At 38.9% G+C, this 21,303-nt stretch overlaps 3 protein-coding genes across 3 annotated transcripts; all 3 read right to left on the bottom strand.

Moving 5' to 3' along the window:
- Window positions 1-31: 31 nt before the first annotated feature.
- LOC145437799 (uncharacterized) lies at window positions 32-2,984 on the bottom strand. The gene has a single exon (XM_080315101.1). The coding sequence runs from the start codon at window positions 2,655-2,657 to the stop codon at window positions 999-1,001; it is 1,659 nt and encodes a 552-aa protein (XP_080171227.1). The 5' UTR covers window positions 2,658-2,984; the 3' UTR covers window positions 32-998.
- An 877-nt stretch (window positions 2,985-3,861) lies between these two features.
- On the bottom strand, window positions 3,862-15,710 carry LOC145437800 (E3 ubiquitin-protein ligase DTX4-like). The gene is made up of 11 exons (XM_080315102.1): window positions 15,580-15,710; window positions 15,381-15,521; window positions 14,611-14,695; window positions 14,421-14,553; window positions 11,468-11,682; window positions 10,689-10,738; window positions 9,664-9,789; window positions 8,081-8,163; window positions 7,922-8,027; window positions 6,968-7,113; window positions 3,862-4,203 (listed from the first exon to the last, which is right to left on the bottom strand). The coding sequence occupies exons 1-11, from the start codon at window positions 15,620-15,622 to the stop codon at window positions 3,988-3,990; spliced, it is 1,344 nt and encodes a 447-aa protein (XP_080171228.1). The 5' UTR covers window positions 15,623-15,710; the 3' UTR covers window positions 3,862-3,987.
- LOC145437796 (exportin-T-like) lies at window positions 15,651-20,000 on the bottom strand. Its single transcript, XM_080315096.1, has one exon. It carries the CDS (start codon window positions 19,913-19,915, stop codon window positions 16,901-16,903), a length of 3,015 nt encoding a protein of 1,004 aa, XP_080171222.1. The 5' UTR covers window positions 19,916-20,000; the 3' UTR covers window positions 15,651-16,900.
- Window positions 20,001-21,303: the final 1,303 nt, after the last annotated feature.

Genomic DNA, 21,303 nt, shown 5'->3' with positions numbered 1-21,303 from the left:
CTGCATATTGTATATATTACCCTGGAAAATGCTGATTAATACAGATTCGTTTAGAATTTGGCGACACAATGAAATATAACTCACAGTGATAAAATTTTACAGATACAGTTACACACATTTCAATGCAATTAATGGGGGTCGCAAAAATTATTTTGCTTCTATAACAAAGTACATTGCGTTAAGTGCATTCGGTCAATGTAGCGATTGAAATTTGTTATCAAGAAAACAGTTCGTCAGAGTTCTGTTACATTCGAACAATGATGATCAACCCATACGATAATGAAGAAACACTCATACGTAGAAATTTGACCGTCAAAAATCTGAAGCCGACACAAAATTGTCAGGCTAAAGTTATCTAAGACTAAAGATAGCTAAGACACAAGAATCTAAAACAGGAATACGCTCGAAAATTTAAAACAGAGTGTAATTGATTTCGCAGAAGTTAGTTGAATTGTACCGCAGAGTTGTTGAAAATTAATTTTTCTCTACAAATTTTACTGGTTATTGGGTAAAATTGTTGGCTAAAGAAACATTGTACACCAACTTTGGCTCAATTCTAACCTTTAGAAGCAAATGATTTGAAATAATAGTATTTACGGTGGGTAGCTCTTTTATTAACAAATAAGAAAATTCCCAAAATTCAAAATTCGCACTCTAATAACATCGCTTCTCTTGGTTTGCATTGAGCTAAATTTGGTATGCATCGTTTTTTAGACAACTTGACGATTTGATGGGTTTGACAGTAAAATTTGAAAACAATTTCTTATTTTTAATAAATAAATCTAATAGCTTCACTTATACAGGTTGGAATTGAGCCGAATCTTGTGTGCAGCTTTTTTCAGTCAACCTAACAATTGCATCGAATATCCAGTTGAATTTGAAAAAAAAAGTTCTTTAAGAAGAAGCCTTTACGGCAAAGTTTTGAACATAACATACAATATTACCCTGTAGCCAAAAACGGGAATTTACATTTGCAGTCAGTTCCGATCGCAAAAAATTTATGCCAAAAACGCTCTTGGAGAATTCATCCCTTTCAAAGTCTCCAAAAGTCTCGTGTGTCCCGCTTTACCCGTCAACGGCGGCAAAATATCCGATTCCGACCCGGAAATGAAATTAATCGGAAATGAGGCACCGAGAACTGTTGATTTACGCAAAAATTTTTGGTCTCCGAACATTTGCAGATGCATGCCCGCTTCTTCTTCCGGTTTTTCGCCTAATCTCTTTTTCTGCAAATCGTAAACGTGCACCGCTTTGAATTCTTGAGGTATCCTTATTCTGTCCGAATCCATCCCGGATAGCGAATCCCACAAGAATTTTTGAGGCAATTTAGGCATTCTAACGTCTGCACTCTTAATTTGCCCGCCTGGTACCGTAAATCTAATCTTTGTTTCTGGACTTGATGTAAGTCGTACTGAGAGATTTGCGCTCGGAGGTAACAAATCCATGGACTCATCCGGATGTATGCTCATTGAGACCATGTCTTTACGTTTAATATCTGTTGCAGGCTCGCTGTTCACATTTGTACTGTAATTCCACGGGGTTTGGCTATAAAACTTGGTAGTAAGAGTATTTTTAGTGTTGGAAATTTGTGAGTATATTTCATATGCATCATCACTTTCAGAGCTATCAGACAAAAACCCAGTAACTTTAACTCTTTTAATACTTTTTGCCCTGTTTTTTTGAGCGACCGATGCCGGTATTTTTGAGGATTTTTCTGTGATTGCCTTTGGAGTTATATTGCTACGAGATGTAGCTTGATTTCCGAGCGTATGCCGTTTTTTTTGCTGTTTCGCAGTTCCTTTTTCGAGTCTCTGTGCGCAATCTTCTAGCCCGCCGCTAGTTCTTAATCGTTTGAACAGTCCTTCGATCGGAGCGTCTGGATATCTCTCAAGATGAGACATAGCGAGACTGCGTAGATCGTCCGGTAAACCTTTTTCGGCTAACCAATTCCCGAATGCGACACCGCCGTAAAAATCTTGCTCGTTACGCAGCTGATGTATCGCGTCCTGTTGCAAGTCTCTAAAAATATGCTTCACAATTTTCAACTGCTCCATTTCCTTTGCTTTTTTCTCTTTTTTACACTTCCACATCACGTTTTTTAGCAGCCTCGCGCAGTTTTTGTGTCCCCATATTCTAGCCAAATCCAGTGGTGTATATCCCCTACAATCTTTTGCAGTCAAAATCTCCAAATCTGCATCGGAGGTTAGTGCTCTCAAGCATTCAAACAAGCCTTCACTAGCGGCTTGATGGATTGGTGTCACATTATCGTCGTTATATACGTCAATGTCGGCGCCTTGGGATAGTAAATAGTTCATGCATTTCACAGCTCTAGAACCAATCTCTTTGTTTATGCACAGGTGCAGAGCCGTCCATCCGGCAGACGATTTAAGATTGACATTTTCCTCATATTTTTCAATCAGTAGTTGAAGACAGTTTAATCGTCCATGTAATGCAGCAAGATGGATTGGAGCTAAACCGTTTCTATCCACGCCTGGTGCCTGACCCTGACGTTCTCTCATAGTCTGGTCAAGCCATACGACATCGCCGATGCTAGCAGCCATGAATTCATCTCCTGAAATATTTCTTTCTGGGGCCAGTGACCCACCGTGCTTACGCCCGGAGCCCCTTTCGGGGTTTTCCTGGGATATAAATTCCATCTATAATTTCCCTGCAGCTACGCAAGAGACATTGGCGATGGAATGTGTTGAGAAATCGAAGGCGGGGCTTGTAGGCGCGGTCGAAACGATACGGATCGCTTGTGATGCAGTTGCTAGGATACAAGGGTATTCATAGAGTACGAAGAATAGCTTTTAAAGCTGCATTTAAGTTTTGTACCACCAATCAGTTATTTAAGCAATAAACTCGAATATTTCAGTTAACACTCTTCCGCAACGAGTTCTTTTGAATATACTACAATTCATCACCTATCACAGCTGGTGGATTCGAATCAGGTCTTTCATTTCGGATGCAGTAGAATAACCACCATCATCACCAGAAACTCGTATAATTATAAAACGCTCCCGGCACACTTACAAGAAAGTTTCTTCACTAAATATTTTCACGTCGTAATGCGATGGCTTCTTGTTTATACGAACAGATACGACTGAAATGAGGTTGTCTTGTTGACAAAACATGCCTACGGCCCGCGTGTCGTCGTCGTAGCAAGCTGTATATCTCGTTTACAGCACTCGAAACAGAAAAGCATATGAGCGTGGAAGATGCAAAAGGCAATCAAATTGAATGCTTTTGTACCTCTTATGAAACAGATTTGAAAGAAGTCAAAATTAATATCTCATTTGCATTGTATTTCTAATTGTGCCGCGATACTGTGTTCTGTTTATCTTTTCGTTACTTAGTTTTTATTTGTTATTCATTTTTATTACGTGGACGATTAAAGGTTCTATCTCTCTTTCATGATTTCATGTGCAATTGTGCATGAGTTGATTCGTTATAAGACCGTGAAATAAGCCAGACTTTCCATCAGAGATAGCAGTTCAATTATGTCGTGGCCATTACCCTACCCATTTACAATGTCATGATTGCTCTCAAGGTAACCACTTCACTTGTGCGTATTTATCAGTTATTGAAGTAGTCGAAGCTTTTAAAATTGCATACGGTTGTCCAAATGCCTTATTTCATAACACTAATGATCTTTTCCAAAATGATTCGCGGCACACAGTTTCAGAGCCACTGCTCCAATTAATGGACGGTCATAAGTAATTTATTGTTGACCACCTCACAGTCGCTGAAGTAGAAGCAGCGGTTTCCAAGTATGTGTTCAAGGACTGCTAACTTAGGTAGAAGTAGTCTAGACTTACTTGAGTACTTTGAAAATGCAGAAGCACTTCTTTACTGACCGCCTCTGGTGATTCAAAATTTATTTAATGAAATTATTGTGAAGAAAAAATGAAGGAAATTGACAGATAAATTGCAGCAAAATATATTTAGATACTACAGCGATAAGGAATGTAGAGTATGCGACAAAATTCATTGCCAGTCATCAGAAACTCCAACAGTCTCTAGCTCAGAGCGAACTCTTTCCAAATAGGTCGGGTCCGGATATCCGTGACTGCCGTGAGAATTGTTTGAGGTCTTGTGGTGGACCGAGGACCAGGTGACGACGTTATCAGCGCCAGTTGTGGTTGACCGGCCCACAGTGAATATAAGCCGCCGTTTCCAAGCTTCCACGAGTAAAAACAATATCTGCAAAGAGAATATTTCCGATCCGTACAAACGTAAAAATGTTTTCACCCCTCAAACTTCAATTTTAGACCACATCACATTTGTATTTTGTCTTTACATTGCCATAATTGAACAAACGTTTTTGTTAAGTAAGTACATTTCTTATATAGGAAGAAGTTGCGACTGCAAACTAACAAACGCTGCAGATTAATGCTTTAAAATGCATAAAAATGAATTATACATCAGTATGGGAGTGGTAAATAAAATGAATTGAACAATACAAATACATAGTAAGAATGTTCTGTTATTGTTAAAATGCGGCATAAGGGATTCACTGATTACATTGTCACGATGCTTATAAAACAGCCGTACACCAAATTTGGCTCGATTTCAACAGATAGATGGAGTTATAAAATTTTGAATTTATTAAGAAAAAAAATTCATGTTCAAATTTTACTGTCAACCTCGTGAAATTGTGAAGTTGTCTAAAAGAACGACGCTCAACGATATTTGCTCACTTCCAACCTGTAGAAACCAGTGTTGGGATCAAGTCACTACCTTCGAGTCACGAGTCATCTCGAGTCATTGCAGATTTTGACTCGAGTCAAGTCAAGTCAATCAATTTTCGAAGGTGACTCGAGTCAAGTCAAGTCAATCGATTTTTGGAGGTGACTCGAGTCAAGTCAAGTCAAGTCACGAGTCAAGTCACAATTCAAATTAAATTGAATCTTCGACGTATGAGTGATGATTCAAAGTCATAACATTTTGCCAGCTGCGTGAAAGAGATTAATTGGCCATTTAGCTTGAATCAAATAACGAATGTAAAGTTAAACATACAAGCAAAAAGGCAATGTATCGCACGCGCACACGTAGAACTGCGAATAAAATACGTCATTAACTAGTTACATGCTACAGTCTGTTATTATCAGCCAGAATAGAGGATCAAATACGAAGCTTCGAGAAGTTTAAACAAATTGATATGGTACTATACACCACCCATCTACGCACATCCGTGAGAATATGAACGCATAAACCATATTCATTCGATTTAAATCATAGAGGAGGGTTGGTAAAGGTGGGTACTGCTTAATGTAAGCGCTCAGTCGACTAAGAAACAGAGATACGTTTCTATTAATCTACTACTACTACTACTACGACAACGTATGCCGTGATCATTTCGTTTGCGGTCAATTTATTTGTGATGTAACAATGGAGTACCAGTGAAACGCACAATAAGTGAATGACTGACTGGTTGCTCTCACAAGTGTCAGCGCCGTATCGCGAATAATCCGAACGTGCACATGATACAATGATTTAGTCGACACTGTTTGCTTATTGATGACTTGAAATTGACTCGTAAATTTTGCTCCGAGTCACGAGTCAATCCACATTTTTGAAGCGTCGAGTCAAGTCAAGTCAAGTCATTTTTGCAAAGTGACTCGAGTCAAGTCAAGTCATACGAAAATGTTGACTCGAGTCTGACTCGAGTCAAGTCATGACTCGAGTCATCCCAACACTGGTAGAAACAAGATATTGCAGTTGCAAATTTTGGATTCGCAAGAATAGCCTGGACGGTGGGTAATCATTAATGAAGAAATCAAATAACTTCGCTTCTACGGGTTGGAATTGCGTCAAATTTGTTTTGCATCGTTTTTGTAGACAGCTCAACAATTTCATGGGGTTAACAGTAAAATTTGAATTTTTTTTGGTAATAAATTCAAAATTTTCAGCACATCTACCAGTTGCAATTGAGCAAAATTAGTTGTGCAGCGATATTTTAGGCAACCTAACAATGTAATCAGAAGGGCGAATTTTTTTTACATGCCAAAAAAGTCAAACTTTTGTCAAAATTGTTGAGTTAGGTCAAAAAATGTCAAAATTGTTTATAAATTCGAAATGTTTTTGAAACCTGCATTTCGGTTGTATCGTCGATTTTGCACTGTTGGTGAACTTATCATTTTACGGCTTGTAGCCTACTTTATAGATTCAAATGAAACAAATAGGTTGACATGGTGTTATGCTCAACGTACCGCGATATCCTAACTGAAGCAAGACAGCGTGGGCATTGCGTCGTTCTTATATCAAGAAGCGCATGATGAAAAGTTGTGATGTAGACACCATTGTCAGAATGAAGCAACACGGTGTGTCACCAGCAGTGTACGCACAACTTCAGTGTTTTCTGCCAACAACTGCTGCTGTAGAACATTCTTTCTCGTTATTGGCAAGCTACTTACTACTTGGTAAGTACAGACACTTTCTACCCGAGAATGTAGGGAAGTATCTTTCGTTGTACTACAACAAATTTAAATTATTTCCACCATAATACGTGATATAACTACTGGAATTCTTCATAGGGTAGGATTTTATTAAAACAAAGTTTTTTCCATGTAAAAATTTGTCAGTTTTTCAGTCATAAAAGTTTTTTAAGGACAAACTACTTCGTAAGGACAGACAGTTCAAACCAGAAATGAAGGCAAGTAGTACAATTCCAACATTACATGGGAAAACACCTAATTTGCATACGTTAGGTCAAAATTTGGTTCAAAATTGAGTTTTTTAAAATCAAAAAATGTCAAAAGTTTTAGGCCAAAATCTTCCGTTTTTAGGTAAAAAAATCATCCTAGCAATCAGTGAATCCCCGGCATCCAGAAAAAAAAGATTGTCGCTCACATTGATTAATATTGCCATTGCCTAGGTCATGTTGAGCAAGTGCATTTTTGTGTGACATCATCATGCGCCTTAGGCTGAGAACGGAGAGAAAAAAACAGTCATTCAAGATACTCACAGATCTACCTTCGTCCGAGTCTGGTACGTAGGCTCTCCTCGGGAAGCCTGGGGTTGTAAACTGTTGCCCCGGGTGAGGATGCTCGCTGTATTGGGTCCCACTCGGAATGTTGTATTGGATTTCGATGGTTCCGTGGCCCTGATAGCCTGCGAAGAGGGAACAAAATCTGATGCAGCAGGAGGCTTCCGGTACCATGCTTCGACAGCTGGATAATTCTAGTTGTCTAATTAGACTAATAAGAGAGTGATGCCGGTAATCTAATTCTAGTCAAATTTATGCTTTTCCTGAAATGCTACCGAACTGGATCGTGCAAACCCAGCCAAGTTTGCTGTACAGGCATTAACCATTCGCGTGCGTGTTAGAATCAACTCTAATTATATTTGAACTGAGCTTCATTCCATTTGCAGGTTTTTGAGAGTCCGGTAACTGTAATTTTAATCTAATTTCGAAAAAACTGTAGAGCTATTATTCTCATTCTAGTTTAATTTGGAACAAGATTTCTTGACCTCGGACATACAATCTACTTCTTGTCAATTTCAACACTAGAACATCAATATATTTAAAAAAAATTGGAATACACTGTGTAGTGTGGAGCTATATTTATATTATAATCTAATTTGGAAATAATTGTGGAGCTATAACTGAATTTGAAAAAATAGTATTCACGTTTGGTAGGTCTATAATAAATAATGGAAGAATTTGCCTCCGCAAATACTATTTTTTCAAATCCAAAATTTTCTACTGCAATAACTTCGCTTCCACTGGTTGGAATTGAGCCAAATTTGATGTGCAGCGTTTTTTTAGCCAACCAACCAAATTTATCAAGTGGTCAGTTCAATTTGAAAAAATAATTATTATTATATTCACTCAATTTATTCACTTGACTTAATTTTTATTTATTGATTCACTGCTAATCGAGTAGCAATACTTACTCTATCTCTGACTATATCTCACCTGGTAGTGAATAGTGTGACCTGGAGTATGTCATGGTCCCAGCGGGCTGGTCGCCGGTCTTTATTCCGTGCAACGTATTGCAATACGGGCAGACGATGCAACCACCCTGAATACATGGCCGGTCCGGTGAATGCGTCGATGAAATTGGCAAGTCGGTACCTTGACTCCGTGCGAGTACGTCGCTTCTATGCATTCCAGATGAAATGTGTGTTTGCACTTGTTCAATTCCACGACATCGGTGCCTGTTGGTAAAAATGCTGTTTGTAACATGAGAAATACAAATATAGTAAATATTTCCTACATTTTCAATAAGATTCAACGTATCACCGACATTCGCTACTGATCTTATGAGAGTCAGATTGCACAAACTACCGGATTTTGAAAATGCACAATTAGAACTAGAACTACTCACTTTTCAAAATTCACAACTACAAACAGAACTGGAACTGACGACTTTTAAAAATCCGCAACTAACTGTTGTTCTGAGTAGTTCTAGTTCTAGATTATGAAAAGTGAGTAGTACTAGTTTTAGTTGCGAGTATTGAAAAGTGAATAGTCCTAGTAGTAGTTGTAAGAATCAAAAAGTGAGTAGTTGTAGTTCAGGGGTGTCAAACTCAAATTTCGTCACGGGCCGGATTCAAACCTTCAAAGCGCTCGCGGGCCGCACCAGTCAACTGATTCCAGAATGATCACTCGAATACTTTATTATTATATATAGATTTCAGTAAATTAAATGGTACTACGAATCACAGGGGCTTTATTCTAGCAAGTAGCAACACCTTTATTCGCGAACAACGGAATTGCCAAAAAAAACGATGCTTGGCCGGTTGAATACCGATATGAACCGTTGAAACAGTGGCGCAAACGACTATCGATATAAGTTGGCACTTATCTATGCACAGGCGTTAGCCATGTGTTTGATAAGAAATTAATGCAAGAGATTTAACTGTAGTCCGGGGACCTTTCGAGTCTTAAGTGACACCGAAGTCCGACCACAGATATTTGAATTATATATTTTGTTTGACTAATATATTCTATTAGTAAACCGTATGTAACGGTTCCACATTGGCGTTTTCGCTTCTGTGAATAACTACGTTTTGGTCCATTTTTCCATAAAACTCTGAGATCAGTGTGCACTTTTTGCCCTCTTGGAATTGATTGTCAAAATGTCATGGGCTTATTCCGAAAGGTAACTACGGTGAAACCACAACCCCGCAGTCGGGTGGTTATAATGTGACCTATGGACAATGGACGTGCTCGACATTTGCTGTCTTGAGGGATTATTTATTGAAAGTATTTCCTATACGTCAACATTTGTCACGAGTGTGCTGGATGATATAAGCATGTTTAATTTACTCAAAATTGCTTCGTAGGCTGGATGGAATCGTCTGGCGGGCCGTATGTTTGACACCCCTGTTGTAGTTGTACAATTTGAAAAGTGAGTAGTGCTAGAACTCCCAACGAGAACTAGAACTGAAGACTTTTAAAAACTGTTCCATTTTTGGAGTTCCAGTTCTAGTTGCGAATTCCAAAAAGTGAGTATTTCTAGTCCTAATTCTAGTTGCGAGTATTGAAGAGTGAGCAGTTGCAGTTCCAGTTGCGCGTTTTGAAAATCATGTAGTTTGTAAAAGTCTAAGACTGATGCAGCCAAGCCTATCATCACACCAAAATAAAAGGCAAAATGAGCTATCATACGTTATGCTGTTCGCTGCGTGACAAACTTTCATAGGAGAGAGACTCACCATTTCCAAAGCCAGACTGTTGGTCAAGATTGTTTTGGCACACGGCGCAAACCTCTGTAGATCCGTTCTCTACCTTTTGAGTATGCAAAGACATCGCTTCGCTCACAGATACATTCTGCGTTTGACCTGATTGGAATGCAAAGGTGGTCAGAGTAATCAACGTTGCAAAGTACAAGTAACAGCATAAATATTTAAACATATCAGAAAGCAAATAACATTGTGATGTAGAAGTGGCATTGTATTCTCTGTGGTTGCATAGAAAGTACAAATTTCAACTTTTCAGATCATGTTATAATAGGGCTACCGTATCTTGAGATCCGAAAAATAGGAGACTTCTTAAAAATTCTGAAAGCTGAAAACTGGAATTTTTCCACAAATTCTTCTGGTTGACTAAAAAAAAGGTCGTCTACCTGGCTCAACTCCCGAAAGACCCGCCAGACCGGTACTTGAGTACTCATTTCCTATATCCAAGTTGAATTTCCACACACACTTGACCAAAATTTTTAAAACAGAGGACAATTTCTCAGAAAGAGGACATTTGATAGTCCTCCGAAGACACTTTCAAAAAAGTTTTAAAAAAAGAGGACAAATCCTCCTAAAAGACAGCTTACGGTAACCCTATGTTATAATGAGCGATAGCCGAACACCCGCAGCCGAGCACTCGATTCAGAATCGAACCACTAAGTCGCTCAATTTTGACTGACCCGAAATCACAAGACGCATCTTCGTGACGAATGCTAATTGCCTAATGACACTACATATAGAACTTCTGGAAATATATTCAGCCACAGTACATAGTTCATTTCACGTGGTTGGAACCTTTCCCAAGACCACTTTCTACTTGAAAATACAATGCATAAAAAGTTTCAAATTGTAAGCAGTAAAATCATGACCGCTCGAGTAGGTGGTGGAAATAAGCAAATCCTATTCGAGTACTCGAAAAAAGTGAAGTACTTCATTATTGACCACCTCCTGTTGTAAATGCGTTTGTTCTGGGGCTTGGGGTCAAAGCTTGATATACTCACTGTTAGCTGAGGAAGATATTCCGCCGTGTGGGCAATCTTTCCAAGCTACGCTGCAAAAGTATCGCAGATATAAATAAATAATATAATATATTTGGCAGGGTTATAATGACTCGACTCGAGTCACAATTTTCAATGTTTCGTCGAGTCCACTAGAGTCATTTACTTAGAAGAGGAAAATGACTCGGCTAAAGTCAATTTTTGTATTGACTCTAGCAAGTCATAGAACTCAACACATTCTATACGACATATTCAAGTCTCGTATGTGAGGTCCGACAATTGAAAAATAGGCCCAGAAACGGTCATTTATCGGTTTGAATAGAGAGAGACAAAATTTTATTCATCATCACAAAATAACAAAACAGGCAACAAAATAGCGTAAACTTGAGAAACACATGACGGACACATACCAAAAAATGGTTACAGTGTCAATTCCAAAGCAAATGAGACGTGTAAGATGTACCTGTACAGTTCATAGAATAAGGCCAATATCCTCTATGATTGCAAGATGAAGCTGCAGCAAATCATGTTTAGAATGAGAAAAATGAGTGTGCTGCGAATGTGAGGCCTTGGATATCACGCAAGAGTTTTATAGAAGTCAGTTGAACCTGACTTGAACTGGACCCGTTGCACCCTGACTCGGAGTTGACTCTGTGAGGAATTGAAAATGACTCGGCTTTACTCGAGTCAAAACTATAAAATAGACTTGTGACTGGGAACTTGGTTACAACTCTGATATTTTGATTATATTTATTACCGTATTTTATTAATATCATACGAACCTTTTCCGTCTCATCGGTTGACTTGATGCCCCGATGACCGAACCAGACTGTGGCGCCACAGAGGCCTGAGATGGACCAGCAAAACTTTGTGCTGACTTTGAAAGGCTTGAGGAGGGACTCGGCACAGATGAAGGCAACGTCGTCACGTTGGACGCATAAGACCCGCTCAGATGCTGTGTTCGAATTGACCTCCAGTAGTGAGTTTGGATGTTTACCTGCGCATATCAAGTTTGTATCGTAGCTAGAAAATTTTTAGCTTTATTGAATTAGATCAGAATCGCAATAATACCTTATAGCTATATTTTTTTTTTCCAAATTACACTAGAATTAGAATAATAGCTACAGTTTTTTTTCAATTAGGCTTGAATTAGAATGAAAGCTAAATTTTTTTCTAATTAGACTAGAATTAGAATAATAACTATGGTTTTTTTTCCAAATTAGACTGAAATTAGTAATATAGCTAGTCTTTACCAAATTAGACTAGTAGCGTATTAGAATTATAAATATACAGATTCTTTTTATCAAAATAGATTAGAACAGCGGTTCTTAACCTTTTTTCCTCCAGCGCCCCCCTTCAAAGATTATCGTGCTCCAGCGCCCCCCAACGTCATATTGTGAGGAATGTAATAAAGACAATGAGTAAAAGGAAGGGCCGTATCACCACTTTGTCAAACCCCTAAAAACGATTGCCTTGTGCACCCATAGCGTGATAAACACAGCTTCTGAGGGCTTCGCCCCCAAGAACCCCGTATAGCGTGATTTCGATGGTCAGCAAAGTTTGTGTGGCCTGGTCGCTCTAGGTGCCAAAATTTTCTATAATGCATGAATGAATAGGTGGTAAATACATATATATATGTCGCTATAAACTTTTTATCCTCTCAGCCCACGTAATCAGATTTACCAGTAGCGCTGAGTGAGCTGTTGTATTGGAAAATAAAGGGCACGTAATTAATTATTAAACATAGTCGGGCGTGCCCGTAGGTACAATTAATTCGTTACCAGGGCGGCAACAACACTTCGTCAGCCTCCCCAAAAAAACGTTGGTCTTGGGCCCCCCATAGGGTGATAAACCAAACTTCCGGGGGGCTTCGCTCCCAGACCCCCTTCGGCTATCCGCTATTTGCTGATACTGGTCATCTATATTGGGTGTCCATTTACTGAGCCAGCTATTCTCGCCTAGACGTGCGAATCGCGAAAAATTTCAATAATTATTATTATTGAATCGGTCAATATGATCGGGAATTGCATATATATTGATATCAATTTTAATCCTCTCTCTACTCACGTAAACAGATTTACCGGTAGAGCTGAGTGATGTGTGATTGAGAAGGTAGGACCCCTCAATAATAATTATACATCTTCGGGCGTATACCCGTTGGCAAGAACGAAACGACACTTCGTCAGGCCCCCCGAAAAAACTTGGGTCTTAGGCTCCCATAGGAGTGATAAACCGATCGCCCCCCATCACGTTGTTCGCTTTTGCCATGAAATCAGCTGTACTGTTTAGCGAGCCAGTGCGAAGCGCGAAAATTTTCGATAATTCATGATAAAATCGGTCAATAAGATCGGGAATTGCATATATATATTGCTATCAATTTCTTGTCCTCTCTGCTCACGTTACAAGATTTACCGGTAGAGCTGAGTGAGGTGCAACGTTCCCTCTAAGCTGCGCCTGTGCTCAGTGCTGACACGGTCTCTGCCCACCGAAAATCTACGTTGCGCACAACAAATCCGAAGTTATGACCTTTTTTTAGTCGTTACGCACTGTTGTCCAAGGATCTGCACAGTGAGTTGGTGAGTGTGCGCAGACTCGTCAAAACGTAGAGGGAACATTGTGAGGTGTCTTGGAAACTGTAGGGCCCGTAACTAATAATTAAACATATTCGGGCGGGCGGACTCGTTGGTATGACTTCACTGCATGATGTTATTTCGTGACCTCCTGTCTGCTATATAAAAAAAATATAGAATCGCCAAACAGGGATATCGCCCAACAGGGATATCTAGTTCTATATATCCCTGTCGCTCAATAGTACTAAACTACAAGACGCACACGATTTCAAATTGGTATTTCTTCACTGGCATATAATTTTTCCCTGCCAGATAGAATTCGTCTTCTGAGGTTCAGATTGCCAAAACAGGAACATTCGGTGCCAGTCATTTAGGCGCCTATGGACAATTAAACCTATATGTCTTTTGTGGGCTATATATAATGAAGTTTTTGGTGTTAAATCGCTCTGAATACTCATTAAGGATATGTCCTACTACCACATTATCTACTACGAAGCCATTTTTTACCAGCGCCCCCCATATCGCCCCCCTGAGCCCAGCGCCCCCCATATCGCCCCCTGAGCGTTTCCGCCCCCTTCAAAATCACCAGCGCCCCCTGGGGGGCGCTCGAGGCAAGGTTTAAGAACCACTGGATTAGAATAAGAATGATAACTATAGCTTTTTTCCAAATTTAGCCGAAATTAGTAATATAGCTTGTTTTCTCCAAATTAGACTAGTATTAGAATCATGACTATAGTTTTTTCTCAAATTAGATTGAAATAAGAATGACAGGACAGCTACCGTTTTTTTCTTCAAATTAGACTGAAATTAGTAATATAGTTACATTTTTTCCATATTAGACTAATATTAGAATTATAACTATAGTTTTTTTTCTCAAATTAGATTAGAATTGCAGAATTCGAGAAAACACGGAAATTGCATCAAGTTTAGGTCATATCAAATCAAAGTTGGTTCTCCTGGGCATGAGAATAGCAAATGCCTGTACAGCAGGCTTAGCTCGTTTCGCAAAATGCAGTTTTCCTGTAGCATTTCCAGGAAAACCAGAAATTAAATTAGAAATAAAATGAGAGTGTAGAAACATTTCACAAATCAGATTAGAATTAAATTACTTACATTTTGGTCTAATTAGACACCTAGAATTATCTAGTTCAAGTCTGGGCTGTACCTGTGTCATATTCCGAAAATCTATTTCATACGGCATGTCTGCATGTTTCAACGATAGATTCAGAGTATTGTCTCCACGCTGATGCGCTTCATCAATCTCTTCAACCAGCTCTGCGGCGTACGGCCGCCAGGGCCTGCGTTTCAAATGAGAGAATCAGAAAAATGAGAGTAGTGGCCAGCAATGAACCAACCTGTGATCTTGCCATTCCCATTTAAGTCCTCGAGCGAAAGCGCTTGTACAAGGCAGCACAGTCCTTCGAATCTGACGGGTCATTCCTGAATCATGGTGACCAAGTCAAAACAGGCATACCCTATCTTCAGCACCCAAAAAGATTTTTACCGGTAAGTAAAACGAAAGTAGAATTGTTATGTTTGAGGATGTTTTACGTCACCTTCCCGCAAAAGTTACAAAAACAAAACAAAGCAAAAGTTACAAGAACGAACACAAAAAATCAAATTTCTCTTTCAAATGCGGCCCATGAATACTTCTGGGTTCCCTTAACTTAATTGCCAATAAAGAAAGATCATTTTTAACGAGTTCGTGAAATTGTTTACATGAAATATCATTGGAATTATGTACTACCGCCAAGATGCTCACAACTGATCCAATAGATCTGTTAAGTCCAAAATTGTGCCAGATCATCGCATGTTAAAAACGTCCATCGTCAAACAATGTTTGCAATAACAATGAAGAAGGTCGGGTTGACCAGACGATTTGTTGGAAAACCTTGTTTAAACCAGCAATTCAGCATGTTTCATGGATACAGTATTTTTTTTGGAAAATAAATACGACTCGCAAAAAAGTATTGTTGAAAGTATAAGCACGTAACTCGAAATGCGAAAATAGAGGACATTCAAGCATTTTGAGCATCCTCGGAGAACCATTCGCTTTTCTTGAGAAAAGAGGACTAATCCTTTCAAGAGGACATAGACACTACTGTGGACATCCATACAGACTCACCTGTGTCTCTGTTAGTCTGTTGTTTTGTGTTCGGATCGATGACATAACGCATATGACGAACATCGACAGAGACGGTGGAATGCGAATTAGAAGCTTTTTCGATTTCGTTTGAAGTTTTGGGTTCGTACGCGAAAAAAAGACCTGAAAACGCTCAACTTTAGACACCGCCACAGGAAAAAATGAATCGAAGTACACCCACCATTGTCTTCCAGCCACTCCCAAACCACAATGTCAGAAGACATCGTCTGCGCTATTCACAAAATATATACATCTAAAGAAAAAAATGAAAATTGATACCCAACATGAAACGTTCGGCTCATAAGATACGAGCATGCCTTATAAAAGCAAATTTCAAAATCCCAAACCCACACCCAACGGAGAACAAATCTCAGAATTTGAGAATTGCTATAAAATAAAGCGAAATACGTTCGTTTGTCCAACTTTTGAAGCGGGCTGGGCAAAATCGTACACTGAGTGATTTGATTCTGAGTAGAGTATTTGGCTTCAAGTCAAGAATTCAAGTTTCACTCATTGTGCATCATAACAGCATGAATAATGCGGAAAGTTCAAATAGGTACCTTTCATGCAACCGCAAACAATATAATGCCAGTTTTACACCGCGGTAAAATATTTTTTCAATTTTTGAGCATGCCTATTTCATTGCACTCTGTGACAATGTTGTGGGTTGATCGCGGCTTCACAGATATATCATTTCCAGCTACGTGCGTGACCTTGCACTACATGTTTTGTATGCTGCCATATGGACAATCTAGGTTTATAGCCTACCAAGGCGGAAAATAGTATAGAAACTATGATTTTCATTGAAAATGAAACTCTTAGTGGTATATTTTTCAATCATTTGGTAAATTTTTCTAGCGGTGACCAAAGTCAGTCCTGAGCAGCAATGTTACACTGTCAAATATGCCAATCACACAAATTGAAAAGTTGACTTTGGTTCTCTACCGTTTTTTAGAAAATAAATATCAATCCAATGGTTATTATTCAAAATTTCATACCGGCATTGTCATACGTTGTGATACGATTGTTGATACCGTATACAATGTTATGTCCAATTTTCTATAAGCTGTTCGCGTATGCCAGCCAAAAATATCTGGGAATATTTCAATACGAGTTAATTATTCAATTGTATATTCAAGTCCTGTACCTCCCAATGGTGACTATTCCGAATTTAAGTTTATGTTAATTAAATCTGTTAAAATATTGCATCAAACTTGCAGTAACAGCATTGTATTGATGCTGACTACTGTTAAGTTACAGTTCAAAATACTTATATGGCGGCATCTTTTTCGATGCTTGAAACAAAATAAATATTGGGATGATGAGTGTCAGCCAAAAATATTTGGGTTCATTTCAATATGAATATATTATTTTCAATTTCCATGCTTGACTTCAAGCATTACTATTCATACTCGATTCAGATCCGAGTACTCGAATCATTCTGCCCAGCCCTGCATTTGACACAAACACATCTTCGTAATCACACAAGAAAAACGCAAACATCATCCCCTGCCACGTTGGAAAAAAGCTTTTGTGTAATTCCTAAATTGTTTCACATCGAGTTGCTTCAAGGCTTGGCAATATTCTTCGGTCAACGGCGCAGAAAATTCTATTGTTGGCAGGTAAGCTTGCAGTGCGACTATAATTTCATCCCCAAAAGCTACATACAAGTCTTTCATCATAGATGATGTTTGTTTCAACACAAGAACCGTCTGAGCGTCTGTGAGGTCAAAGGTCGGCCTCATGGGAGCTTGAAAACACGACGGTATTACGATATGCATGATTAAATCACGGAGAACCTCGTTTTTGTTGACTTTCCATGATTCAACGAACTTGTGGAATATGCTGAAGCAGACTTTTTGAGCTGAAGGGTCAGGGTAATCCACAGCCCCTTGCCTTAAAGTGATTAGGACCATTTCAGAGTCTTGACGCTGTTGAGAGAGAATCACGTCGGACAGATTGTTAGATACGATCGCGTGGATGAATTGGAAATAGGTACGTCGCACAGTTTTCAAGTCTTCAGATTCACGGTCTTCCGATAGTATTTTGAAAACTGTTTTTACAACAGGCATGAAAATCTGTACCAGAAAAGGCGAGACCACTTTTTTAAACTTGTTCACGATTTGATTAATCAACGGAATAAACTGATGTAACGCGCGTGCGTCGCAATGTTTCAAAAGATTATGTACCGCGACAGGCACAAAAGGTAAGACTTCATCCTCCAAACAAATCACCATACGATGCAAATACTGCCTGATACCGGAATGGATGATGTCATGGTGTATTTCGACTTCAAATCCTGATAAAAATATTCGTAAGGTCTCCGTGTATACTGCGGAACAGTTAGCTTGAGCCATGGTGTGTTTGTTACTGAATGCTTTGCTAGTACGGCTTGCGTATGACATTGCGTAGTTGATTGTTTTTGCCATGGCTGTGCTTTCAATCCGATTTTGATCTCCGTTTTTGTCTTCAATACTCGCGATTTCATGCATTTTTGTGAGTAAAATTGGAAATCCTTCGACGAGAGGGCGCAATAAATTAGTCATCATTGCATTTTTGACATCAGAATCGCTGTTGACAATTAAAGTACCGGCGAGTTCGTATATGAACAGTTGGTCGTCGTTTGAAAGAATTCGTTCAATGCTGTTCGATGGACTCAAAACAAGCAAGTCTTGAATATCATGTAGAAGCTCACCGCAGAAATTCTGCAATGCTTTGGACGTAGTTTTAACGAATCTAGATAACAGATAAGCACAACGGCTTCTGATAGTTGGATTATCGGATTTAATACCGCGGATATCCAAAAACGCTTTCGTTACTTGAAACAAGACCTTTGCCTCGGTGCTTTGCAGTATGAAAAATCTGTCGTAACGGACTACAGTTTCAAAAAACATAAGACGCACATATGGATGTGTGTGGTCGCAGACACCGCTTGATGTGAGCACAGCCATCATTTCTTGCAACAAAGATTTGGAATCGTTTGAGAATAATGTTCCGAGATTTACGGCTAACGATTCTCCTAGTAAGTACAATAGTCTGATTGTGACTTCAACGGTGCTGAAGTCTACTATTTGCCAGTTTGGCAGAGTTGAACGTAGCAATTCAAGTAGGAGTGTCTGTAAAATCTTTGGTTCCAGCAGAATTAGGTTTTCGTAAATATTTTTCAGCGATTTCAAATATTCTTTAAATTCCGCTTCGTCCTCACCCTCGTTCTCAAAACAGTATTCTTCGTCATATTTTGACTTTCGCACCAAAATCCCGAATAAAGTCACCATGTTTTGCTTCTCTGCATCATCCAGCCAGTTTTTTTTCTTCAAAAAATCAACGTAATCCAACGCCACCTGCACGCATTGCTGTGAAACGTCGTCATCGTCGTGAGATAGGAATTTGAAACAAAATTCTATTTTGTCATTGATAGAATCTTTGACTGCGTGCATGTTTTGTTGAGTTTCAGGCGTATTTTCGCATTTTAGTAACTTATTAAAAGTGAAGACTAACGTTGAACCGATGCCGCCCACTAATCGCGATAATTTGATCACAAAATCGATGTCTTCTTCCGGTCTTACATGGCAGTATTTTCGAATTTCAGGCCAAAGGACTTGGACCAGACGTACTTTGTCTTGAGGAGACATTCCTTTACATGCAATTTCTCTCAAACACTCGCACGTAGCTTCGCGGACTTCCGAATTCGTTTTTTCAGTAAGAAAAGAGAAAATAATGGTCAAAAATCTCTCGTTCGCGATCATGTTGATATCAATCCATTCGATGTAACATCCGACAACATTCATGCACATTGACGTGATGTTTTTATCCAGTTTTTCCGTATTCACGACCAGTAAATTATACCAAGACTCCACCATATCAGGAATGCATACTTCACGCATTGTGTCCTTAATTTTAGTGTTGCGAGCCTGTTCTGCCTCCGTGTGTGTGATCACGCGATCGACAACTTCCACATCAATTGCCAGCAAGACACGCAAATAAAAATCGACACCACTCGGTTTTGGCGCTTCAAGACAAATTTTCATGGTATCCAAAATCATCGTTGGCCATGTTAGCAGGAACTCATGTGCAAATACCAATGCAAAGACCTGAGCTGCTTTGTTTCGAAGGTATGTCGGTACATTGTAGCTCCCATTAGCGTGTTTTCTAATCCATTCAAGTAAAGCCTCTTTCAACCACCGTCTGATATGCATTGGTAATGAATCGCTACGTTGCTTTACATGCGATTCCACAACTTTCCAGTGCAAAAACACAAGTTCTTCTTGCTGTGACTTGCCCTCCTCGTTTAATAACTCGGTGACGGAATACTCCAATCCTTGGTCGGAAGACTTCAGCTTGTCAAAGTACAGGAGCATTTGTTGGTGCTCGTCAGCGTTTGGGGATGTGAGCGGTTTGTGAAATCCATTTCCTAGCTCCATTTCAAGGATTGTACTGTAACGAAATTGGCATTCTATGTTCTGTAATCGAAAAATCATTGGGTCATCATTGATTGTAATTAAAAGTATGATTGTCATTTGTTTTAAATCAACATTCCAGCATCCGCGTAGATAACAAATTAGTGATTGAAGACTCTTGTTGGAGGTAAAGAGCTTTAATAAGCCTACACAATTGAATAATATATTCATTAGGGCTGTTCAAAAATAACCTTTTTTCCTGAATCTTGCAGGTTACTTGATTAAATCGTTAGGTTGCCTTAAAAAACGACGCACGCCAAATTTGAATACATTCCAACCAATATTCGCGGATTTCGTAGAGTTTGAAAATTTTGAATTTGCTTGAAAATGCAAAAAAAATTTTAGTCAGATTTTCCTTTCAACCTTATGAAATTGTTGCGCTGTCTTCAAAAACGATGGAAAACAAATTTGACTCAATTCCAAGCTGCAGAAGCGGAGTTATTCAAGTTTTTTGATGATAATTCTGGGATGATCCAACAATCAAGGATAATCCCAGAATTATCGAAGAAAAACTGAAATAACTCCACTTCTACGGCTTCGAATTGAGTCAAATTTGTTTTGCATCGTCTTTGAAGACAGCGCAACAATTTCATGGGGTTGGCAGAAAAATTTGAAAAAAAAATTTTTTTGCATTTCTAGGCAAATTCAAAATTTTCAAACTCTACGAAACCCGCGAATATTGGTTGGAATGAATTCAAATTTGGTGTGCGTCGTTTTTTAAGGCAACCTAACGATTTAATCAAGTAACCAGCAAGATTCAGGAAAAAAGGTTATTTTTGAACAGCCCTAATATTCATATTGAAATAAACCCGGCGATTTTTGGCCTACACTCATCAGCAACTAGTATAGATAATTGGGAAGAACATTGTATTGTATTAACAAACAATCGTACCCTATATATTTGGTCTTTGGTGCTACGATTGTAGATGTACATTTGTTTTTCAATTATTCACTAGTTGCGATGACCCCTACCACTTTGGGTTTATTTCAATATGAATATATTATTCAATTTTAGATTAGACCTAGTAGTTGAACAGGCCTGTATCGCCTGGAGTTGGGCCTACTGCCTTTACCTGACGTTCCTTGCACCTATAGAATCTAATATTTTACAGATTACATTCTTTCAATTCAGGCCTGGCATGATCATGGCACCTATAATATATCGAGCCGTAGAGCAAATTGACAAAGCCATCCCAGTCTGAGACTTGGGATGCAAACAAAGAGTGCTGTGATTCTAGATTCTACCCTCGTTTTCGTTTGCATGGACATTTGATTAATAAATTCGTGTCGGTACTCCGCTTAGATTCAATTCATTGTGTGATAATCTCATGGATTTTGTGACTGGTAACAGCATTTTTGAATAAAATTGAATGAATTAACAATACGTCATTGGTCATGCGTCAAAATAGCGGTCTTAAACATCACAGACTAAATATCTACGAGCGACA

This window comes from Botryllus schlosseri, chromosome 4, assembly GCF_051294905.1.
Source record: "Botryllus schlosseri isolate E-star chromosome 4, Bs_hap1, whole genome shotgun sequence".
In the NCBI taxonomy this organism is placed as follows: Eukaryota; Metazoa; Chordata; class Ascidiacea; order Stolidobranchia; family Styelidae; genus Botryllus; species Botryllus schlosseri.
The sequence above is the reverse complement of the archived record's forward strand: the minus strand, read 5'-3'. Positions and strand labels throughout refer to the sequence as shown.